Source organism: Bos mutus, chromosome 18, assembly GCF_027580195.1.
Source record: "Bos mutus isolate GX-2022 chromosome 18, NWIPB_WYAK_1.1, whole genome shotgun sequence".
In the NCBI taxonomy this organism is placed as follows: domain Eukaryota; kingdom Metazoa; phylum Chordata; class Mammalia; order Artiodactyla; family Bovidae; genus Bos; species Bos mutus.
In genome coordinates, this window is record NC_091634.1 from 4765845 (window position 1) to 4786434 (window position 20590).

At 63.6% G+C, this 20590-nt stretch overlaps 4 protein-coding genes across 4 annotated transcripts; 3 read left to right on the forward strand and 1 right to left on the reverse strand.

Annotated features, from left to right (window-relative positions):
* Positions 1–49: 49 nt before the first annotated feature.
* Positions 50–1809, reverse strand: TMEM190 (transmembrane protein 190). Its single transcript, XM_005906128.2, has 5 exons — positions 1714–1809; positions 1593–1628; positions 1215–1340; positions 1053–1137; positions 50–962 (listed from the first exon to the last, which is right to left on the reverse strand). The coding sequence occupies exons 1-5, from the start codon at positions 1769–1771 to the stop codon at positions 725–727; spliced, it is 543 nt and encodes a 180-aa protein (XP_005906190.1). The 5' UTR covers positions 1772–1809; the 3' UTR covers positions 50–724.
* A 4441-nt stretch (positions 1810–6250) lies between these two features.
* IL11 (interleukin 11) lies at positions 6251–9894 on the forward strand. Its single transcript, XM_070387157.1, has 5 exons — positions 6251–6391; positions 7549–7721; positions 7893–7979; positions 8092–8253; positions 9352–9894. Exons 1-5 carry the CDS (start codon positions 6385–6387, stop codon positions 9520–9522), a joined length of 600 nt encoding a protein of 199 aa, XP_070243258.1. The 5' UTR covers positions 6251–6384; the 3' UTR covers positions 9523–9894.
* A 1532-nt stretch (positions 9895–11426) lies between these two features.
* Positions 11427–17561, forward strand: GARIN5B (golgi associated RAB2 interactor family member 5B). Its single transcript, XM_070388370.1, has 10 exons — positions 11427–11576; positions 11767–11921; positions 12029–12287; positions 12551–12575; positions 12759–12820; positions 12931–13034; positions 13130–13182; positions 13285–13367; positions 13642–15287; positions 17360–17561. Exons 1-10 carry the CDS (start codon positions 11427–11429, stop codon positions 17385–17387), a joined length of 2565 nt encoding a protein of 854 aa, XP_070244471.1. The 3' UTR covers positions 17388–17561.
* Positions 17562–17812: 251 nt separating this feature from the next.
* On the forward strand, positions 17813–19413 carry COX6B2 (cytochrome c oxidase subunit 6B2). The gene is made up of 4 exons (XM_070386791.1): positions 17813–18033; positions 18127–18252; positions 19024–19124; positions 19219–19413. The coding sequence occupies exons 2-4, from the start codon at positions 18141–18143 to the stop codon at positions 19270–19272; spliced, it is 267 nt and encodes an 88-aa protein (XP_070242892.1). The 5' UTR covers positions 17813–18033; positions 18127–18140; the 3' UTR covers positions 19273–19413.
* Positions 19414–20590: the final 1177 nt, after the last annotated feature.

A 20590-nucleotide genomic window follows, 5' to 3' on the forward strand; every position in this document is an offset into this window, starting at 1 on the left:
CCCAGTGTCCTCGGTTAGTTTGGGTCCCCGGAGAGGTAGACGAGGGACAAAGACTGCAAGATATTTATTGGGGAAAACACAAAACACGTGTGGAGGGTAGGCTGGTGTGGGCTCTGTCTCCTAAGAAAGGAAGAGGGGAGGAAGGGGGCCGGGCAGGATGAGTCTTCAACCGTAAGGAGCTTCCGGGAAGGTTTCTGTCCCGAGGCCGAGGCCTGCAGTCGTCCAGCGTCGGTGGAAAGCAGGGCGAGCGGCTGCTGGCCCAAGGGCCGCAGGATCCCACAGGCCGGCGGGTGGGCAGCAGAGACTGTCAGACAGTGGCAGAAGGACAGATGAGGGGCTCGGTTGCCCGTGAATCCCACCCCCCCAAGCCCAGCTGGAGTCTCAGCTGAGGCCACCCCTACTCATCCCCACCCCCTCAGTCTAGACCCCCGCTGATTACAGCCCGGGACCTACACTCAAACTCAGGGTGCCCGTTAGCTCAAGTACCTCTCAGCTCAGATCCTCCGCACTTACTCTGGGCCTCTCTCATTCCAAACGCCTGTCCCCTCGCATCCCCTGTGATCTCAGCCCAGGCCCCCACCCCCGTCAGCCCAAGACCCCCCCAAAACACACACATACACACACACATTCCCAGCACTGCGCCCCCCTGCTTCATGCTTCTCATAAAAGAGACCGAGCATCTCTGTGCTACGTCTGTATTGAGGGGCCCCTCCAGGGGGCGCCCCTAATCATCTTCGTCCCCCCCTTCCGTTTCTTCGCCCCCTTCCGTCCCCTCCCCCTCGGTGCCCCCCGAGACATCCAGGGCCCCCTCCGTGGGCGCGGCGGGGGGGATGCTGCCGACAGAGGGCGTCTTCTTTTCGCTCGGAGTCCGGTCCTTGGACAACAAAGAGACCGTCCTGGACAGGTCGCACTTGCCCTTCAGGAACCAGGGCAGCCGCAGCATGTCGTGTCGCCTGGCCCACCTGGCGGGGAGGGGACACCGTCAGCCGCGCCGTCCCCCTGCCCCCACGCCCGGGTCAGGGGCGCCCGCCCGCTTCCCGAGCCCCACTCGCCAGAACAGGCAGATGCTGGTGATGAGGAAGAGGAGGCCTCCGCACGTCCAGCCCAGCGCCCACATGTGCTTCCGCCGCATGTTCTCTGCACAGAGCGGGGGCGGTGAGACCCAGGGCTCCCTGCCGCCAGCCCCCACCCCGGGGCCCCGGCTCCCCGCGCACCATCCGGACGCTGGTGGTAGCAGACCCCGTCGCGGTAGCAGCATCGGAGACGCAGGCAGAGATTGGGGTTCTCGATTGCCGCCTGGCCCCCGCAACTCTCCCGGTCCCACACGTCTCCTTCACAACCTGGGGACCCATCACGAGGGGCAGCGTCCTCACGGAGCCCACGGCCGGGCCCGAGGCCGCCTGCCCAGAGCCCACTCCAGCCCGGGTCCCCAGCCCCTATTCTATTAGAGCCAGAGTCCAGGCCCCAGCCCCTCCTCCCTCAGACCCCCAGCCCCTCCTCCCTCAGACCCCCAGTCCCCCCTCCCTCAGACCCGGGGGTCTAGTCTGGGTTCTCTGTCCCCGGGGGGACCCCGGGTGTCCTCCACTGCTCACTCCATGGATAGAAGAATCCCTGGATTCCATTCCCGTCTGTGAAAGAAAGAGCCGTGTGGGGAGACTGGAGGCTGAGGAGGCCCCCGGCTCCGCCCTCCGACCCTCTCGCCAGCGCCCTCACCTGCTGAGCCCTGCATGAGCAGGAGGAGACCCAAAGCTGGGATCCCAGAGCCGACCATGTTGCCTCCCCAGCCTTCTGGGGCCTCTGTGGGGAGAGACCTTGAAGGCCATCACCCCAGCAACCGGCTTGGCCCCGCCCACCTCCCTGCCTGACCCCTAAAGTTCTAAGTTCTGTTGCTAGGGAGCCCCCTCAGCAGTGGGGAAGCAAAAAAAGGGGGGGGGGTCACACTGGCCTGGTCATGCCTGGTTGCTAGGGAGTTGCCTCCTTAGCAACCAGGTGGAAGGGGCCTTGGGGTGGGATGGGGCCCTGGTGTTAGAAGAGCCCTCTCAACAACCGGGTGCAAAGCAAGGGGGAGTCTAAGTCATCTCCCCTTTGCCAACCAGGGGACCCCAAGAGTGGGCACCCCGAGACCTCTTGCCAAGGCCTCCCTCTGCTTAGTAAACTGATGCCTGAGGGGAAGGTCCAGGGGGCCCCAAAGCTCCTCAGACCTGGTTGCCAGGGGGAGGGCCTCCCTAGCAACCAGGGGTGGGGGGCCTGAGGCCCAGAGGACCTCACTGAGCCCCATTGTTAGGGAGGCTCCCGAGCAACCAGACCTAGGAGGGTGATGAGGAAAATGGGGGTCAGGCCACATAGCTCCTGCTCAGGCACCCCCCGGTCCCAAGGGCACCCAGGCCCCCGATGGGGAATGTGTAACCAACCAGAGGGCTGGGACCCCCAGGACCCAAGAGCTCTGAAGCCTGGTTGGTGGGGCGGGGGGGGGGGGTCATAGGAAAGGAGCCCCGTCTAGCGCATCTCAGTTTCTGCACCCGCAAACGGGGAAACACACCCAACTGGGGTCCCCAGGCTTCTGGTCTGGTTCCCCAGTGGTAGGGGAGGAGGCCAACCTGGGGACTGGGTTGGGAACTGATCCTGAGTTCTCCCCTGAACCTGCGCTCAGCTTCCAGCCAGTGAGGATGGGGCTCATTGCCCTTGGAGTGTCCAGACCCGGAGTCTGAATGGGGAGGCATGGGGTCTGGACCCCTGTGTTCCTGAGGGAAGAGGGGCTGGGGGTCTGGATCCCTGGGTCTGAGGAGAAGATGTGGGGTCTGGACCCCTGTGTTCCTGAGGGAAGAGGGGCTGGGGGTCTGGATCCCTGGGTCTAAGGGAGGAGGAGCTGGGGTCCTGGACCCCCGGATCTGAGGAGGTGTGGGGTCTGGAACCCTAGGTCTGAGGGAGGAGGGGATGGGGGCCTGGACCCCCAGGTCTGAGGAGGAGGAGCTGGGGTCCTGGGCCCCTGGGTCTGAGGAGGGGGGGCCGGGGGTCCTGACTCAGGTCTGACAGAGGTGGCCCGGGGGGTCCTGACTCAGTCTGAGGGTGCAGGGGGCAGGGCCGAGGTCTGAGGGCAGCTGACCAGGAGTCCAGAGCCCCCTCCCCAGAAGCCCTGTGAGGCTGCCTCCCGGCCTCCCCACCTCCTGTAAACATCCTGGTGGGTGCTGAGTGGGGCTGGGGTTGCCTTCGTCAGAGATGACACAGGTCAGAGGGGCTCGGCAGGGGGCCGGGGGTGGGGGTCAGAGGGGTTGCGGGGCTGAGGCCCAGCAGCTGCTGACCATTTCCTGTGTCAACATCATCTGGACCCACTTCCCAATTCCCGGGATTCCTCAGGGATCAAGGAGGGGGTGGGGGGCGGGGCCGCGGGCCCTGGACCGCGGCTTGGGGCTGGGGGGGCCCACCGTCATGGCCCTCACCGCTAATGACAGGTTTGGGCTGCCTCTGCGGCCCGCCTGCCCCGTCACCCCCCAGAGGCCAGACAGGACCCCCCAGGGACAGACAGACGGACACACACAGCCTCGGACCTGCTGACCTCACGCTGGCCAGCTCCACCTCAGCCGGGGGCCAGCCCATGAGCAAGGACCCCCTGGGGCCCGTCATCTCCCAGCGGCATCCCCCCCACCCCCCGCGTCTGTGACCACCCCTCAGCGCCCGAATCCCCTCTGGGCCTCTCCCCGTGTTTGCCTCTAAGTCCCTGAGCTTGTCTCTCTGTGTCTCTGTGGGTTCCAACGTTTTGTTTGTTTGCATCTCTTTCTCTCTGGTGCCTCAGTGTGGTCCCGTCTCCCTTTGTCACTGTCATCTCCTGTCATTGTGATCTCCACCGTGTCTTTCCCTGAGGTCTGTCTCTGCCTCTCTGCAGAAGTGGCCCAAGTGTCCCCACCTTCGGGGAAGACCCGGGAGACCTGAGAACTCCCACCAGCCCCCTGCAGCCCGCCCCCTACCCTGAGTGGGGAGATGACTCCCACGCCCTCAAGGTGGGGGCCGAGGAGGGGGCTGGCGCTGGGCGTGGGCCGCTGACCCGTACCCGGACTCTGGACTGCACTCCCCAGATTGTAGCATGCCCACAGGGTCTCTCCGTCTTTCGAGAAACGAAGGTTTCCCGCCTGAACGACACCTGGGTCTGCGGGAGGAGGGGGTTGGGAACTGGGCTCCTGGACATGAAGGAGGAGGTGGAGGCTGGGGGTCTGGACCCCCGTGAGAGAGGGAGGAGGCTGGGGGGGCATTCTTGTGATCCTCGGCTGAAGCAGCGGGTGGGGGCTGGCACCTCCCCTGCCCTGCCCCCTGTCAGTGGAGGGGCTGCCCTCCGACAGGCTGGCCCCAGGCCCAGGCCCCCACACCCCCTCGGGCCAGGCCATCCCCCAGGCTGGTGGCCTGAGTCACCTTGGCTGGCCCCGCCAGTCTGGGGGGGGCTACGTCAGTTCTCCCCTCACTGACGCAGCCTCGGGCCCCCCACGCTGACTCAGCCGGAAACAGGCCCCCTGAGGGGCGGAGACCCAGTGGTCAGAGGCCTGGGTCCCAGCGCTCTCGGGGGCTGGGGAGGGCCCCTGGGGGGCCCTGGCAGGGGTGGCCAGGCAGACTGAGAGAGGCAGAGCGAGCTCTCACCTGAGGCGATGAGGTCATGTCCCACCGTGGGGGGCTGTGACCTCACCTCCCCGGGGGCCTCAGCAGTCGCCCCCCAAGTGGTGGGGTATGGGAGGGGGGCCTCCAGCCTCCATCCATCCCAAGGGTCTCCCTGGCAGCCGCTTAGCACAGTCTGGGGACAGCGTGGCGGGGGGTGCTCTGCAGGGAGACCTTCGAAAGTCCTGGTCACCTTTTGACGGCTCACGTTCCTCCATCCTCCTTTGCTACCTTAATCCTAGGGGCTGCTCCTGGGGGCCTGGGCTCCTGCCTGGGTCCCTCACTCGTCCTGCCATGAACCCCGGGAGCCGCCTCTGCTCCGTACCCCTGGTCTCCCCGGTATATGTGCGTCTGTATTGGCACCGCTGTCCCCTGGAATCTGTGTCCCCCTCCGGCTCCAGCCCCTGTGCGCTTCTCCGCCTCTCTGCACATATTCTCCCCATCCCTGCCCACCCCCAGCGCTCTCCCTGTCTCCCCATCTCCATCTCCCTAGGGGCCACATCTTTGTATCTGTCTCCCTGGATATGTTAATAAAACATCACCCGTGAGAATGGCAATGGTTCACATCGACCGAGAGTTGACTGTGACTTTACAGGAGTGAACTCACTGTCTCCTGCGCAGGTGTTTGGGGAGGGTGCCTGGGGTGTCCCCATTTCACAGACAGAGCAACTGAGGCACAGCGAGGTGAAGCCACGTGTCCGAGGTCCCACACCTGCTGGGTGTCTCTCGCCCCTGCTCCCTGTCTCTGCCTCTGGTCCTCTCCCTCCACGTTCCCATGTGTCTCTGGGAGAATGGCCCCCCTCTGTCGGTCCCCATGGCTGACCCCTTGCCTCTCTCGGGACCTCGGCCCCTGGGGGTGGCTGCATCTCTGTCACCCTGCCTGTGTCTCTGTTTGCTGCTGCCCTGCCTCGCCTTTCTCGGACACACCTGTCTCTGTCTCTTTTCCTTTTTGGGGGGAGGGTCTCTCCAAATCTCTCCTGCTATCTTTGTGTTGCTTCCTGGACCTCACCTCTCTCCGCTGGTTTTCTCTGGCTGTCTCTGTCTCTCTGGGGAGATCTCTGTGTATCTCTCTCTGCATCTCAGACGCTCCATCGCTGTCTTGCGGCCCATCTCTCTGTGTGTCTGGACCTCCTTGCCTGGGTCTGGGTCTCTGCAGCCCCCTCCCTCTCTGTTCCTAAAAGTGTCTCTGCGCTCGCACCTCCAGCCCCCATCTTCAGCTCCCCGTCTCCCCATCTCTCTGCCAGCCACGGTCCACCCGGGCCCCCCCGCCCTGCAGCCAGGCCCCGTTCTCAACAGAGTGTGTCTGCCCCGGCGGCCGGCCGAGGAGGTGGAGGGAGGGGACGCCAATGACCTCACCAGCCCCTCTCCGACCACCCCCCCCTTTCCCTTTTCAACTTTTCCAACTTTTCCTTCCGTGCCCTCCTCCGAGAGCGGCGGCGGCGTGAGCCCTGCGAGGCAGCCGGCTCCGTCTGAATGGAAAAGGCAGGCAGGGAGGGTGAGTCAGGATGTGTCAGGCCGCCCTCCCCTGCCGCCTGCCCCCCGCCCGCCCGCCTCGGCCCCCTATATAACCCCCCAGGCGTGCACACTCCCTCACTGCCGCGGCCCTCTCTGCTCACACGCACATGCCTCCCCTCCCCAGGCCGAGGCCCAGCTGACCCCCAGGGCTCCCACGGCAGCGGACAGGGAAGGGTTAAAGGCCCCCAGCCCCCTGCCCCCTGCCCTGGGGAATCCCTGCCCTGTGGGGACATGAACAGTAAGTTGGTTCAAGTTCCTGGAGCGGGGAGTTGGGGGGGGTGGACGGGGAGGGACAGCGGAGGGAGGGACCGTCGCTGGAAGGGTGGGGAGCAGACAGAGCGCCGGAGGAGCGCGAGGCAGCGATGGGGAGGCGGGGACGCAGCGAGCAGGGCCTTCGGGGCGCGCAGGGGGCCTGGGCAAGGGACGGGCAGCGGGAGGGGTGCGAGGCCGGGTCAGGGACGCGAAGACCCCGACGGGACAGCGCCAGGCGAAGAGACAGAGATGCGAGGCCCACGGACAGACAGACAAACGCCAGGGGCTGAGCCCGAAGGGCCCGGGACCCCCAGGGCGTCAGAGGGCCCCGGACACCCGGGGACCCCAACCGTCAGGCTCCAGGAGAGAAACTGAGGCAGAGGGCCCCAGGAGGTCAGAGCGGACCCCCCACCCCCCACCGCACCCAGCCAAGGGGAGGAGAGAGGGAGACGCAGGGGCGCAGACAGAAACAGGAGAGCCAGACGAACGCGGACAGACCGACGGACCGCGGGCAGGGAGGGCCCGGGGGGCGGACCGGGGGCGTGCCGCTGGAGCGGAGCGGCCCGAGGGGCGCTGATTGGCCGGCAGGCGGGGTGGGCGGGGTGGGGGGGATGGGAGGCGGCGGCCCGGGCCCCCTGCGCACCTAGTCCCGGCGCCCTCTCCGCCCGCCGCGTGCGCGCTCCGCGCGCCCGCCTCCCCGCCGCCCGCCGCCCAGGTGCGCCGCGGGGCATCCCCGACTCTGCTGCCCGCTCAGGTCGGCCCCCGCGGGGGCTCCTCCGGCGTCTCCATCTCCCCCGGGTCTCTTTCCCCTGCTCTCGGTCCGGCTCGGGCTCCCGAGCCCCGTGAGGGGGGCAGGTCCTGGCCTGTGCGTCTCCCCCGACCGTGCCCCGCCCCGGGGCCCGGATTCCGGCGTCCGGGGGCGGACGGGAGACGCCCGGCCCGTCTACCCGCCCCGGGGCCGCGTCTGCTCCGACGGGCGGGGCAGCCCGAGCCGGGGAGGGAGAGGGAAACCCGCCCAGGCCCTGCGCAGAGCCCTGGGTGCTCCGCCCGGGGACCCAGGACCCGCACTCCAGCCCCTCCTCCCTCAGACCCCCGGTCGGGGCTGAGCCGCTGCCCTCTCCCCGGACCTCTCCACCTCCCCAGGTGTTTGCTGCCTGGTCCTGGCCGCCCTGAGCCTGTGGCCCGATAGAGCTGCTGCCCCGGGGCCGCCGCCCGCCCCGCCGCGGGCCTCCCCGGACCCTCGCGCTGAGCTGGACAGCGCCGTCCTCCTGACCCGCTCCCTCCTGGCGGACACTCGGCAGCTGGCCGCACAGCTGGTAGGACAGCCTGCAGGGGACGGGCAGGGGCCAGGACCGAGACCCGGAGGGCTTCTGGGCTACCAGGGTGGCCGAGACAGGGGGGGAAAGGGGGTCAGGGGCGTGTGGTGGGGGAGGAAGGACCCCCTGGAGCTGGTCTGGGTCCCTCTCACGGCCTCTTTTCCCCCCAAGAGAGACAAATTCCCAGCTGACGGAGACCACAGCCTGGATTCGCTCCCCACCTTGGCCATGAGTGCGGGGGCGCTGGGAGCGCTGCAGGTAAGGGCGGGAGTGGGCCAGTGAAGCGGGTGCAGGGGGTTGGGGGCTGGTGTGGGCGCTTGCCAGGCGCTCCTTGACGCCCCCCCCCCCCCGCCCCCCGCCGGGCCCCCAGCTCCCGGGAGTGTTGACTCGGCTGCGGGCAGACCTGTTCTCCTACCTGAGGCATGTGCAGTGGCTGCGACGTTCAGGAGGCCCTTCCCTGCGGACCCTGGAGCCCGAGCTGGGCACCCTGCAGGCCCGGCTGGACCGGCTGCTGCGCCGGCTGCAGCTCCTGGTACGATGACCTGGCCCTGAGCCCCCGGACTCTAGGCCCACTCTGAGACCCTCTCTCTGTGTCCCTGAGGCCCTGGACTCCAGGGCACTCTGAGACCCTCTCTCTGTGTCCCCGAGGCCCCAGACTCCAGGCCCACTGAGACCCTCCCTGTCCCTGAGGCCCCAGACTCCAGGCCCACTCTGAGACCCTCCCTCTGTGTCCCTGAGCCCCTGGACTCCGAAGTCCTGCCTGGAAACTCTAAACTCTCACCTGGAGACTCAGACCCCATGATCTTGTGACTCCGAGTCTCCCACTCTGAAGTCCTAAGATTTGAGAGTCCAAACCCTCATCCCAAGACCTGGAGACCTTGGCCCCAAGACAGGAAGATTCCAGACCCCAACCAAGCCCAGGGAATTCTGAACCTCCAGACCCTGAGACCCGCCCCCCCCCCCCACACACACACCCCTGCCCCTGAGATCCTGACACCTTAAGACCCTAGATCCTATAAGGATGATCTCTGACTCAAAACCAGCCTGGAGACCCTCCTCTGCAAGCCCCAGACCCCAAGGACCTAGATCCTGAGGTCTCCAACAAGAAGACCGCAGACCTTGAGCCCTGAGTCCCCAAGAGCTCAGACCTAGGTTGTGACCCCTTAAGACCCCAAGACCCTGCCTTTCTAAACCCCAGACCCAAGACCCTGAGGTGGTAAGACTTCAGTCCTCAGTTCCTGGACATGAGCCCAAAGGCCCTGGAACTCAGACTCTGATTCTCAGCTCTGAGACCCCAGACTGGAGGCCCCAGCCCTCATCCATGAGTGTCTGAGCTTGATCCCAGAGACCTCACATCTAAGACCTCAGCCCCAGGATCCCAGCCCTGACCTTACAGACCCACCCCAGCCCCCTGAACTTGACTCTGGAACCCCATCCTCAAACTTCTGAACTCAGCATCCTGCAGGACTCTCTCCCTTGACACCCCAGCTTCCAGCCCCGAGACGCTGTAGAAAGAGGCCCCCTGGCCCTCCTCCAACCCTGGTTCAGCACAGGCCTCAAACGCCTCCCCCTACTTGGACACCCTGCTGCACCCCTGGCCTGACGCTAGCCCTCTGTTCTCTCCTGGCAGATGTCCCGCCTGGCCCTGCCCCAGGTACCCCCAGACCCTCCGGCACCCCCCCTGGCACCCCCGGCCTCAGCCTGGGGGGGCATCCGGGCGGCCCATGCCATCCTGGGGGGGCTGCAGCTGACGCTCGACTGGGCCGTGCGGGGCCTGCTGCTGCTGAAGACTCGGCTGTGACCCTCCGCCCAGAGCCACCAGCGCCATTCAAAGCCAGATCTTATTTATTTATTTATTTTGGGATGGAGTTGTGGCGGTCAGAGGATTTCCACCCCCCCCCCACTCCATTCTCTCCTAGTTAGAGACGATCCCTCCAGGATCCGTCCCGGAGACCTGGGCAGAGGGGCATCTGTGCCTTATTTATACTTATTTATTTAACAGGGGTGGTGGGAGGCAAGTGGACTCCAGGGTCCATGAGGAGGAGGGAACTTGGCTCCCAGATTCGTGGGTCTCTAATAAGTCTGGCCACAGGGTCTCCCTGACCCCCACCCCTCTGGGCCTGGGCAGGAGCATATTATTATTTATTAAACTATTAACTTTTTGTGTTGGGGTGGGCAGGGAGGGGGAAAGGAAGTCTGGGTTTTTGTACAAAAATGTGAGAAACCTTTGTGAGATGGAGAAGGGGGAATTAAATTCATCATACACATCCACTTAGAGATGATTTCTCTGGGGGCTGGGGGCTCGATGCTGGGGTACCTGGGGGGGGGACCATCTACTCTCTGGGTCACCCCCAGAGACCATGAGTTCTTGGTGCTGCTTCTGAGCCTTACCTGGTGGCCAGCACTTCATAGGCACTCAATAAATACTTAATGAAAGAGTCTAGAAGTTTACTAGTACAGGGCAAAGTTGCAAGTTCAAGGCTGTCCTTTATGGCAGTGTTTACAACAGCAAATTGAAAACAGACTAGGTGCCCAATAGTAGGGGATGGTTATATAAATTATAGTGCCTATCTATGTGACAGAACATGGCAGCCGTGAAGAGAGATGTTAACAGAGCCTGCCTTTGGCATAGGAGGAGCAGGCTACAAACCACTGTGATCCCCGTTGTGTGTGTTTACACATGTAGGTATGTAGATAGGGATAGATATATGGATTATCTTAAAACCCTAGAAGGAAATACACCAAAATGTTGGCAATGGCCAGCTCAGGTAGAAGGTGGGGGTGGGGTTGCTGGTGACTTTTATTATTTGTGCTTCTCTGTATTTTCCAGAATTTTTATTACAATGACCACGTATTTTGCAAAACACTATATTTAGAATGACAGAGTAGCAGCACCCACCCTCCTCAAAAGACCTCAGAAAGGGACAAGAATGACTATTCACTGCAGGCCTTCTCTGGGCCAGGCCCTAAGTGTGGGGTTTTATTTACAAGATTCCCTGCACTCCCCAGTACCCACCCCCCTCATTTTACAGAGGAGGGAACAGGCCACACAGCTAGGGAGAGTCAGTTTGACTCTGCCCAGTCTGGCTCATTCCAAACCTGATGTCGGAACATACAGCACTGGGCCGTTACAAGTTCGTTGTAACAATGTACGGCAACCACTACCACAGACACAAGTTAGATACAGGGAAACTGAGGCCCCTGGCAGCATGGACCCTCCCCCGGGTCTGGCAAAGGGTCATTGGCAAGTGGGGACTGTAACTGAAGCCTCCCCCTCTTTAAGAGTCAGAAACCCTTGGATTTAATTATCTGTTTACAGCCTCCCAGAGGGACCCTCCCAGGGCCCTGGGTTGTCTAGTTTAGGTCTGCAGGGGGTATTCTGATTCACCCACCCCAGCCCTTGCGACTCCGGGGCAGGGTCCCAGGAGGAGGAGAAGGGAGCCCACTGTCCCTGGGGAGTTCCCAGGGAGCGCCGCACCTGTGGTCCATGAGGTCACAAAGCCCCGAGGAAGGCTCCTCCCCACGCCGGCGCGGACCACCCCTGGAGGGCCATGCCCGAGCCCTGGGGAAGCTCCACCCGCTGGAGCAGCTGAAGTCCGAGGGGCTGGGCCCGGTGGGCTGGGACGGGGGCCGGGGCAGCCAGGCGTCGGGGTGCCGGGTCCCTGCCTCCGCGCCCCCGGGTGACCCGTCCTTTCTGCAGCGGCCATGAACCGGCTCCGGAACATGAGGCGTCCGGAGCCGCTCCGGGGCCCCCCGCAGTGGGTCCCCACTCTGGGCGAGCTGCAGAAGACCCTCCAGCAGGGGGAGCACTTGCCCCTCCGCCCGCTGCCCATGTTCGAGAGTAACTTCGTCCAGGTCCCCGGGTCTCTGCGCCCCGCGGGCGGAAGAGGGACAGGAGGGGCGGGAGACCCCCCGACCCGGGCTGGGGGATTCGGCGGGCAAGAGGCAGCTGGGAGGCTTGACGGGGGTGGGAGGCTCGCTGTGGGGGAGCCAGAGGAGCGTAAGAGACCCGAGTGGTCCCAGCCTCTCTCCCTGGACCCCCCAGGTAACCAATCGAGGGGCCCCGGTGTACGTGCACCACAGGACCAACCGAGTGACCATGGGCGTGGCCGCCTCCCTGCCAGGCTTGGTACTGCCGGACATGCTGCTGATGGCGCAGCCCCCCGAGGACAGGGAGTGCTCCAACCTCGTCCTCACCAGGTGCCTCCATCCGCGCCCGCGTGCCCCGCCCCGGGGGCGCGCTCTATCTCCGCCGGCCCCCCGCGCCCCCCGGCGCGTGCTCCACCGCCGCTGTCTCCCCCTCCCAGGATGATCCCGCTGGACCTGGCCCACCTCTACGTCCACGACCTGTCCGCCTGGCGCCTGAAGCTGCGCCTGGTCACAGGCCGCTACTACTACCTAGAGCTGGACGCCCCCGACAGCGAGGTCGGCTTCCTGTTCGACCGCTGGATGCGCCTGATAAGCCAGCTCCAGCAGCCCGCCACTTCCTGGGCCCCCAGGACCCTGCACAGGCCCCCCACGGGCCTCTCCCACCTAGGGCCTCCTGCCTCCACCTGGCGCCTCCAGGTGCGGCCCTGACCCCCACGGACCCCTGGGGGCAGCCATGGTTCTAGATTCCAGAGCGAGTCAGGAGCAAAAGCCATGAAAGTATAGGAGCCCTGGGAAGGGGGCTGGGAGTCTGGACCCCCGGGTCTGAGGGAGGAGGGGCTGGGGGCCTGGACCCCCGGGTCTGAGGGGGGAGGAGCTGGGGGGTCTGGACTGGGGAGGTGGTGGAGATGTGGACACCAGGAGGAGACCCCTTCCTGACTGCCTCCCCTCCCCTTCCACAGGTCCCGTCCCACCACAGACATTCAGGTGAGCTGGCTGGAGCATCCACTGGGCCCACCCCCCAGTCTCAGCTCCTCCGTTAGGCGTGGATGGAGCCCCAGCAGTCCCTCTCTTCCCCTCTGTCCCCTGGCTGAGTGCCCCCAAGAGTCTCCTCGGGGCCTCCGCCCATCATCCCTGGGTCATTGACCTGACGGGTCCGTCTCTTTCCAGTCACGACTGCCGAGCCCACCTTTCCTTACAAGATTCTGACAGCTCAGAGACAGAAGGCCAAGGTGAGTGGGCCGCTGGGCCTGGGGAGGCAAGGGATCGGGGAGAGCAGGGTGGGGCGTGAGGGGTTGAGGGGCTGCACCTGCTGACCACCCCTGCACACACACACCGCCAGACCCTCAAGCGCAAATTCAAGTCTCAGGCCGTGGGCGACTCTCTGCCTCTCGTGTGGTCCCAGCTGCAGCACGTGGACGCCAGGAAGAAATCCACAGAAAAGAAGTAGGCTCAGGGCCTTGTTGCCCAGCAGGGCAAGGGGGCCGGGGGGTGGGTCTCGGTGCAGAAGCTGCCAGACTCACACCAAATTTCCCCTGCAGGCCCCAACCCGACCTCCCCTCTGGCAGACCGAAGACTGAAATCCAAGTTTCTGGTGAGCACACACCCCCCTCCATGAATGGACCCCCAAAATTCTGACCCTTCTGCGGAGGGCTCAGACTGTTCTCTCCCTGCATCCCCTCCCCCTAACCCCCAGAGAAGCCCAGCATCACCATTCGGACCATCTTCAGCATCATTTCCAACACACCGGACCACACGGAGTCTTCTCCCAAGGCAGTTGTATACCCAGGGCTGGGGCAACGCTTGAGACAGAGCAGGAGGGGCGGGGGGCCTGGACCCCAGGGTCTGAGGGAGGAGGGGCTGGGGGCCTGGACCCCCAGGTCTGAGGAGGAGGGCGGGGGGCCTGCACCCCCGAGTCTGAGGGGGGAGGGGCCAGGGACCTGGACCCCGGGGTCTGAGGGCGGAGGGGCCGCAGCCGGAGTCTGGGCGTCTCCAGCGGCCTGACCGTCTCCAGCGGCCTGACCACCACTCCCCTTGCGTCTCCCACCCACAGGGTTGCTCTGACTCTGAGGGTGGCGCATGCCTGGCAGGCTTACTGGAGACCCCTTTACACTGTATCTCGGAGGACAGCCCTGAAATGCCCCTGCTGGGCACCTGTGACGGCCTGGATATGTGTGCATGGCAGCAGCATGTGGACAACCTGATGGACCCTGAGACCAGCACCATGTCCAGCTGCTCCATCCACCCGGCTGCCTACACTCCCGACTTCCCCAGTTTCAACAAGAAGGCCAGGCCTCTGCCACCCAACTGGAAGCCCCTAGACGTGCCCACTGCCCCTCATAAGGCTCCATTCATCCTTGACCAGTCCAAGAGGGTCTCAGCCATGCCTGCTGCACTGCAGATGTCCAGTGCACCCGGCCCCTCCCAGAAAGCCACAGCTTATCCTCCTGTTCCCCAAAAGGCCCCATTTCAGAAGCCCCCTCATGTACCAACAGTTCCCCAAAAGGCCCCAGCCATGCCTGGCCCATCTCAGAAACCCCGTCATGCACCAGCCATCCCCCAGAAGCCCCCAGTCATGGCTGTGCCATCTCAGAGGGCCCCAGGAACACTTGGTGTTTCCCCAAAGGCTGTTTCCCACCCTGCTCCCAACAGGAAATCTGTGTTCCTACCTGCCTCATCCCAGAAGGGTCTGACCTCACCCACCCAACACCGCATGACACTGGGCCCTGACAGCGTCAGCGTGGTGCCCTCCAGAAGCCACAGAGGGGGTGTGCTTGAGAAGAGGAAGCCTGAAGAGAAGCCAGAGCGGGTGAAGTTGATGGGCACCAAGGAGAAGAATGTGGTAGAGATGAGAACTCAGAAAACAACCGTGGAGGTGCCTTTCACAACCACCGAGAAGTCAGAGGAAGTCCTGATCCGCAGGGCCCAGGAGATCGCCGTGGACGGCTTGAAGGGCAAGGGAAAGCTAGAAGACAGGGTCCACATGATGAAGGAGGAGATTGATCTGGACATGCCAGGCTTCAAATCCAAGGAGGTGGGGCAGCAGAAGAAGTGGGTCAAGACCAAGAAACTGGCCATCCAACAAGCCCCTCAGGAGCAGACCAGGCCCTTCTCCGTGGAAGGGCTCACCCTTGCCAAGCTGATGATTATCACTGGCTCCAAGGACCCCACCTTGAGGTCGGCTCTGGTCAACCTGCCATCCTGGCTCTCAACTTCACAGGGGTGTGACTTGTCCATGATGGGCAGAGTACCCCTCGGCCCCACCCATTTGTCCATGCTGGAGGAGACGCTGGTGGGGGTCAGGGAGCAGCCGAAGTTGGGGGTGAGGGTGGAGGAGATGCCCCAGGACTCAAAGGGACCTTCCAACGTGTCCTCTCGCCCCAGGCGTGCGGCCAGCAGCCCCAAGATGAATGTTGCCTCTCAGACTCCTATCCCTCTGCCCTCCACGAGGTGGGAGGACATACCTGAGTCACCCACCTCACTGACCCCCATCTCAAAGATGGAGGCCAGGGTCTCCCAGCAGCCCAGGAGAGTGTCTCAAGAGCCTGAGAGGGGACCAGACCAGGGCCCTGTGGCCACAGTGGGGTCAAACCTGGAGATCCTCCTGCCCACCCTCTTGGAAATTGAGAGTATGAAGGATGAGGCCTCCAAGGTGGAGAAGATAAAGAAGGAGCTGGGCGCCTTCACTCCTTCACCCAGGTATTTGGCGGTAGCCATGATCCTGTCTACCTGGTGTCCACGAGGAGGCAGGGGGCTCACTCCCTCTTTCCTTTACTTCCCTCTGGGCTCTCAGCGTAGAGTGAGCATCGACCAGGTGCCAGGCATCATTCTATGCACTAGGGACATGGCACTGAGCAATTCCGGGAGGGGGTTGCTCCTGGAATCTTTGGGGTGGAGCCCAGGGATACCCCTCAACATCCCACAGTGTAAGGGATGGTGCCCCACAAAATCACAGTAGTGCTGAGGTTGGCAACTCTGACAACAGAATCCACATCAATTGTATCATATGTTAGAAGGCAGGAGGGACTCTGGGCACATCGCAGGGTAGGGAGAGTTAGGCGTGGGGGTAGGCAGGTTCCGGTACCAGGTTGAGTTGGGCCAGGAGGGCCTCAATGAGCTGGTGTCATCTGTGTGAAGATCTCAAGGAGGGAGGTGAAGAAGCTGTGCGGACATCTGGGGAAATCCGTTCCCTTCAGAAAGAACAGCCCTGAGGCAGGAGAGTATGTGATGTGCCGTGCCGACGTGGAGCTCTGGGACGTCCCGCTGTGGGAATCACGGTCATGTGGGGCCTTGCAGGCCACCTGAAGTGGTGTGGGTTTGCTGCTGAGTGGCCCTGGAGGGTTTTGAGCAGGACGGCTGGAACTTACGTATATTAGAAAGGACGCTCTCTGGCTGAAGGAGAGGTGGAGGGGGACGGGTGGATGCTGGGAGAGGAGTGGGACAGGCCGTTGCCATGGTGACCGAGGCACAGGGTGATGGTGGCTTGGACCAGAGGGGTGGGGATGGGAGTACGGAGGAGTAGGGCTCTGCAGATGCTCTGATGGTTGAGCCCACGGGCCAGCTCATGGGCTGTGCGTGTTTGCTACGGCACCAAGGGTGACCTTGAGGTTTGAGATCTGGGACACCAGGAAGGTGCGGCAGCAGAGGCTGTGGGTGGAGCAGGTGTTAGGGAGAAGACTGGGAATTCCATCCTGGACATCTCGCCTCTGAGATGTCAGGTAAGGACGTGGGGTAAGCTGCTGGACACAAGTCTAGAATGATGTGGGGACTCACCCGCACGTGGACAGCTTCCGCAAGCTATGAGCCTGGAAGGTCACCAGCGAGCGAGGGCAGGCGGAGACAGGGTCCACAGTGTTTAGGGAAAGGGGAAACATGGTCAGAGAGGGTGAGCACGGAAAAGCCTCCTGAACCCACCAAGTGAAGAAAACGACCAGGAACATCATGGGAGTAGCCGTGTGTCGAATGCTGCAAGCAGATGAAGGAAGATGGGAGGAGACAGAACCTCTGGATTTAACAGCAAGGAGGGGAAGAGGGAGGACTTGAATGGGGTAGGCTCAGGAGAGCACGGGGCAGGATCACCGAGCTGCAACTCTTGAAAACGTGGCTGAGTGAAAGAAGCCAGACACAAGGCCACGTTGTGTACGATGTGGTTTGCACAAAACGTCCAGATGAGGTAAATCCCAAGAGACAGGAAACAGATTGGTGGCTGCCTGCCGGGAGCTGCAAAGGGTGGGGAGCAACTGCCTCAAGGATGTGAGGTTTCCTTCTGGGGTGATGAAAACGTCCTGGGAACTATGTGGTTGCACAACATTATGAGTGCAATTTAATGCCACTGAGTTGCACACTTTCAAATCATTACAGTGGTAATTTTTGCAGGGTGTGTATTTCCCCAGTCGTTACACACACACACACACACACACGTAAAGAGGGGAATAGGAGAGGAGGCGTTCACCAGCTCTTTCCAAGGAATTCCCTGGAAGGGAAGGAGGAACCTGAAGAGGAAGCTGGTTTAGGATGTGGGACATGAGAGGACTTCTTGAGAGAAAGGAGATGTTAGTGCATTTGGATGCTGGGGTGAAGGACCCAGAGTCAGGCTTGATACAGAGGAGGCAGGAGGGAGGGAAATCTAGGAGGGACCTTGGAGGAAACATGGGTTCCAGGTCAGGCTTGCCGGGCCCTGGAGCAGGAACGCCCCCCATCGACACTCACTACTCTCTCCCCGCGGGTCCCCCAAGCTCTCTCTAGCTTGCTTTCTCTCTCTCTCTCTCCAGCAGGCCGCACTCGCAGCAGTCTCAATAGTGGGATGCGACGGACTCGACTTCAGTCACCAGTGTCCAGAGGAGCCTAGCGGGGCCAGGTAGCCCCTGAGCCCTGTAGGTCCGCCTGACGCCTGACACCTGGCCCTGGCGTCCAAGAGCCCGGCCCTTACCCTGGCTCTTTCCTCTTCCTCACAGGCCCCCAGGTGCTGTGCACCTCTACTGTAAGAAGCAGGTTGCTAAAAAGGCCGGGCGGGGGCGGGGTGCTTCTTGTCGGGTAGAGACCAGAGCTATCTATACGTTTATATAGGGGACGGGGCGGGGGGCGGGAGCCGAGGCCCGGGAGAGCCCGCATGGTGCCCCAGCTTCGCGGAGATTAAAAGCCGGAGTCTGAGACTCGGCCTGAGTGAGTAGCGACTGCTGCCTGTGTGCGCGCGTCGGCCCCAGAAGGGGCGGCGGGCGGCGGAGGGGGGATCGTTCACACCAACCCTAGCTTGGCGTCCCGCAACGTTTCCTGCAGCGCAGCGGATCCCATTGGCTGGGGCTCCGGGGGGCCCAGCCAATCGGGCCCGAGGGGTAGTGCTTCCTGGGCTGGGACCCTCCAGACTCTACAGCAAGGGCCACCCCCGACGGAGCCACAGGCACAGCTGACCCAGCGACCCGCCGACGGTCTGCTGAGCGCCGGACAGGTGGGGACGGGGGCTGGGCTTCGGGGCGAGCGTTAGGAGCCGGGGGAAGCGAGGGTCGCGGGTCGGCCCCACGGAGCCCACCCCTTCCCGCAGCTCCGCCTTCGCCGATGCTGGGTGCTGAGTGCCCAAAGCCCTGCAAGGGGAAATGGCCAACGCCGCCTTTCGACCCGCGCTTCCCCAACCAGAACCAGACCCGCAACTGCTACCAGAACTTCCTGGGTAAGACCTCGTGGGCCAGGTCAGGGGCGGTGGGTGAGAGAAGGTGCGAGGCGGGGAGGGGCGCGCCCCGCACTGGGACGCGGAGACCGTTGAGGTGGAGAGAAAGCCGGCGACGGCCGGAGGGGCGGGGCCTCTTTGAAGAGGCGTGGCCTTATTTAAAAGGGGCGGGATCGCTCCGTGGAGGGGCGGGGCGAGGGAGGAGCGGGTCAGGTTGGGGTAGAAGGGGGAGCCGGCGACGGCCGGAGGGGCGGGGGCCTACCGGTGATGGGTGGGGCCTATTTTAAAGGGGTGGCTCGTTCCGTGGAGGGGCGGGGCGAGGGAGGAGCGGGTCCTCCAGGTTGGGCTGGGACTGACTCGGAAGGGGCGGGGCCTACCAGGTAGGGGCGGGGCCTCATTTAAAGGGGGCGGGATCGTCCCGTGGAAGGGCGGATCGAGGGAGGAGCAGAGCCTTGCCTGGAAGAGGAAAGTCCGAGTCGTGGAAGGGGCGGGATTATGGGAGGTGGGCGGGGCCTTGGAGGGTGGAGCGGGGCCCTCCAGGTTGGGCTGGGATTGAATCTCAGAAGGGGCGGGGCCTATCCTGGAGGCGTGAGACAGGGTCCTGGAAGGGAGGGAAGAGAGGATAGGCGGGGTCTTGCGGGGAGGAGGCGGGGCTGGCCCTCTCGGAGGGCGTGGCTACGGGGGGCGGGGAGAGTGCAGGCCTGGCGGGAGGGCGGGGCCTCCCGTGGGGGCGGGACTACCCACCTGCTCGCCCCGCCCCGCCCCCGTCGGCAGACTACCATCGCTGCATCAAGACCATGAACCGCCGCGGAAAGAGCACACAGCCCTGCGAGTACTACTTCCGCGTGTACCACTCGCTGTGCCCCATCAGCTGGGTGAGCGGACAGAGGGCCGCACGGATGGGCCGGGCGAGGGTGGATGGGTCGGCTGAGTTAGGACGGCGCTCACTCCCCTCTTCCCCACCCCCAGGTGCAGCGCTGGAAAGAGCAGATCAAGGACGGGACTTTCGCTGGGAAAATCTAACGGTCTGAACGTGGCTTCTCCTCCGAAGAATCAGCCCCAGTGACATTCCCCGCCCCATCCTCTCGTCTCCCGGAAAATGGGCCCCACCACCCCAAATCTCACCCCGCTCCGCCCCGTCTTTAAGTCTCAAATAAAGTTGTGTTACTGTTGGTATTAATGTCTTGTCGGTAAGGCAGGGGAGCGTCGGGAGGCCCTTCCTGTACCCTGCCGCTGACACTACTGGTTCCAGTCGTGGGAGGGGTGAGGGAGCCCCTCCTGTCCCCTTCCCAGCTCCCCCGCCACCCCCCCAACCCTGCTCCAGCAGGGTCTGCCTTGGCTCTCTGAGTCCCAGCACTCCAAGGTCCTCCTGCCTCTCAGTCCCCCACTTGTTACTCAAGTCCCTCAGGGTCCTCTTCCCTTCCTGGGCCACCAGTCCCACCCCTCCATCCCATCTCAGGTACAGAAGAGCAATGTTTATACCACCCAGCACTGACCCTGTCTCTCCCTCCCTGCTCCAGACCATTCCTGGCTCTCCACCTTTCCCTTGCCCCCAGTCCCCTTTGACTCCCCTCCCCTCCCGTCCTGGAACCCATCACTTGAGCTTCTCCCAACAGGGTGCGCCGCCTGGTCCCCTCGGTCTTTTCAGCACCTGTCCATGGCCAGGAGCAGCCTTCTCTGCTTAAACACATGTCACTTCAGTTTCTCCTGCCAACCCCTCCCTGTGAGCTCCTCCAAGACACTCGGAGCTCCAGGCTGAATTATTCTTTGCCCCAACCCCACTCCGTCTCTGAGCCTGCCCTCAGCCAAGCTCAGGCACAACAATGGTGAGGTTCATCCTGATTCCAGATGCCTCTCAAAATGCCACCTCTCCGGCCACCTCCACCGCCACCACCATTGCCCTGAGCCAGGCTGAGTGACCCTGGACAGAACCTGGAGCCTGGGGCTTCTAGCCGGGTCCTGCCCTAGATGGACATGGGAGTGGGGGTGGGGTGGATTTGACTGTTTCCTCTTGAAGCTGTCAGCCTCTTGGGGCAGCCCAGACCCCCAGACTCTGCCTGCAGTGATCTCACAGGGCCCCCATTCAACCCCAGGGTTCAGAGGTAGCTATTACTAATCACGTGATGACTTCCTGGCGCCCCCCCCCTCCCCCGCCAAAAGCCTCCTGACCTGCATCACCTCAGTTTCTCCAGCTGCGCAGAGAGATGGTGCAAACCCCATTATCAGGAGAGGTGGGACGACGGGAGGGGCTGGGTGAGCTGGGGGGAGAACAGCTGCCTCCACTCCCCCCCCCACCCCTCTACACTGCCCTCATCGCCCCCCTCCCCAGGGCACACTCCAA

Bases quoted from the DNA above. Each gene is read 5' to 3' on its own strand.
- TMEM190 (XM_005906128.2), bottom strand. From the start codon at position 1,771: ATGGTCGGCTCTGGGATCCCAGCTTTGGGTCTCCTCCTGCTCATGCAG. The intron at 1,629-1,713 runs GTGAGGGCGCTG...TTTCTTTCACAG, and splicing joins GCTCATGCAGGGCTCAGCAG to ACGGGAATGGAATCCAGGGA. The intron at 1,138-1,214 runs GTGCGCGGGGAG...CGCTCTGTGCAG, and splicing joins CTACCACCAGCGTCCGGATG to AGAACATGCGGCGGAAGCAC.
- IL11 (XM_070387157.1), top strand. The intron at 7,722-7,892 runs GTAGGACAGCCT...TTTCCCCCCAAG, and splicing joins GGCAGCTGGCCGCACAGCTG to AGAGACAAATTCCCAGCTGA. The intron at 8,254-9,351 runs GTACGATGACCT...CTCTCCTGGCAG, and splicing joins TGCGCCGGCTGCAGCTCCTG to ATGTCCCGCCTGGCCCTGCC.
- GARIN5B (XM_070388370.1), top strand. From the start codon at position 11,427: ATGAACCGGCTCCGGAACATGAGGCGTCCGGAGCCGCTCCGGGGCCCC. The intron at 12,576-12,758 runs GTGAGCTGGCTG...GTCTCTTTCCAG, and splicing joins GTCCCACCACAGACATTCAG to TCACGACTGCCGAGCCCACC. The intron at 13,035-13,129 runs GTAGGCTCAGGG...TTTCCCCTGCAG, and splicing joins AAGAAATCCACAGAAAAGAA to GCCCCAACCCGACCTCCCCT.
- COX6B2 (XM_070386791.1), top strand. From the start codon at position 18,141: ATGCTGGGTGCTGAGTGCCCAAAGCCCTGCAAGGGGAAATGGCCAACG. The intron at 18,253-19,023 runs GTAAGACCTCGT...CCCCGTCGGCAG, and splicing joins CTGCTACCAGAACTTCCTGG to ACTACCATCGCTGCATCAAG. The intron at 19,125-19,218 runs GTGAGCGGACAG...CCCCACCCCCAG, and splicing joins CGCTGTGCCCCATCAGCTGG to GTGCAGCGCTGGAAAGAGCA.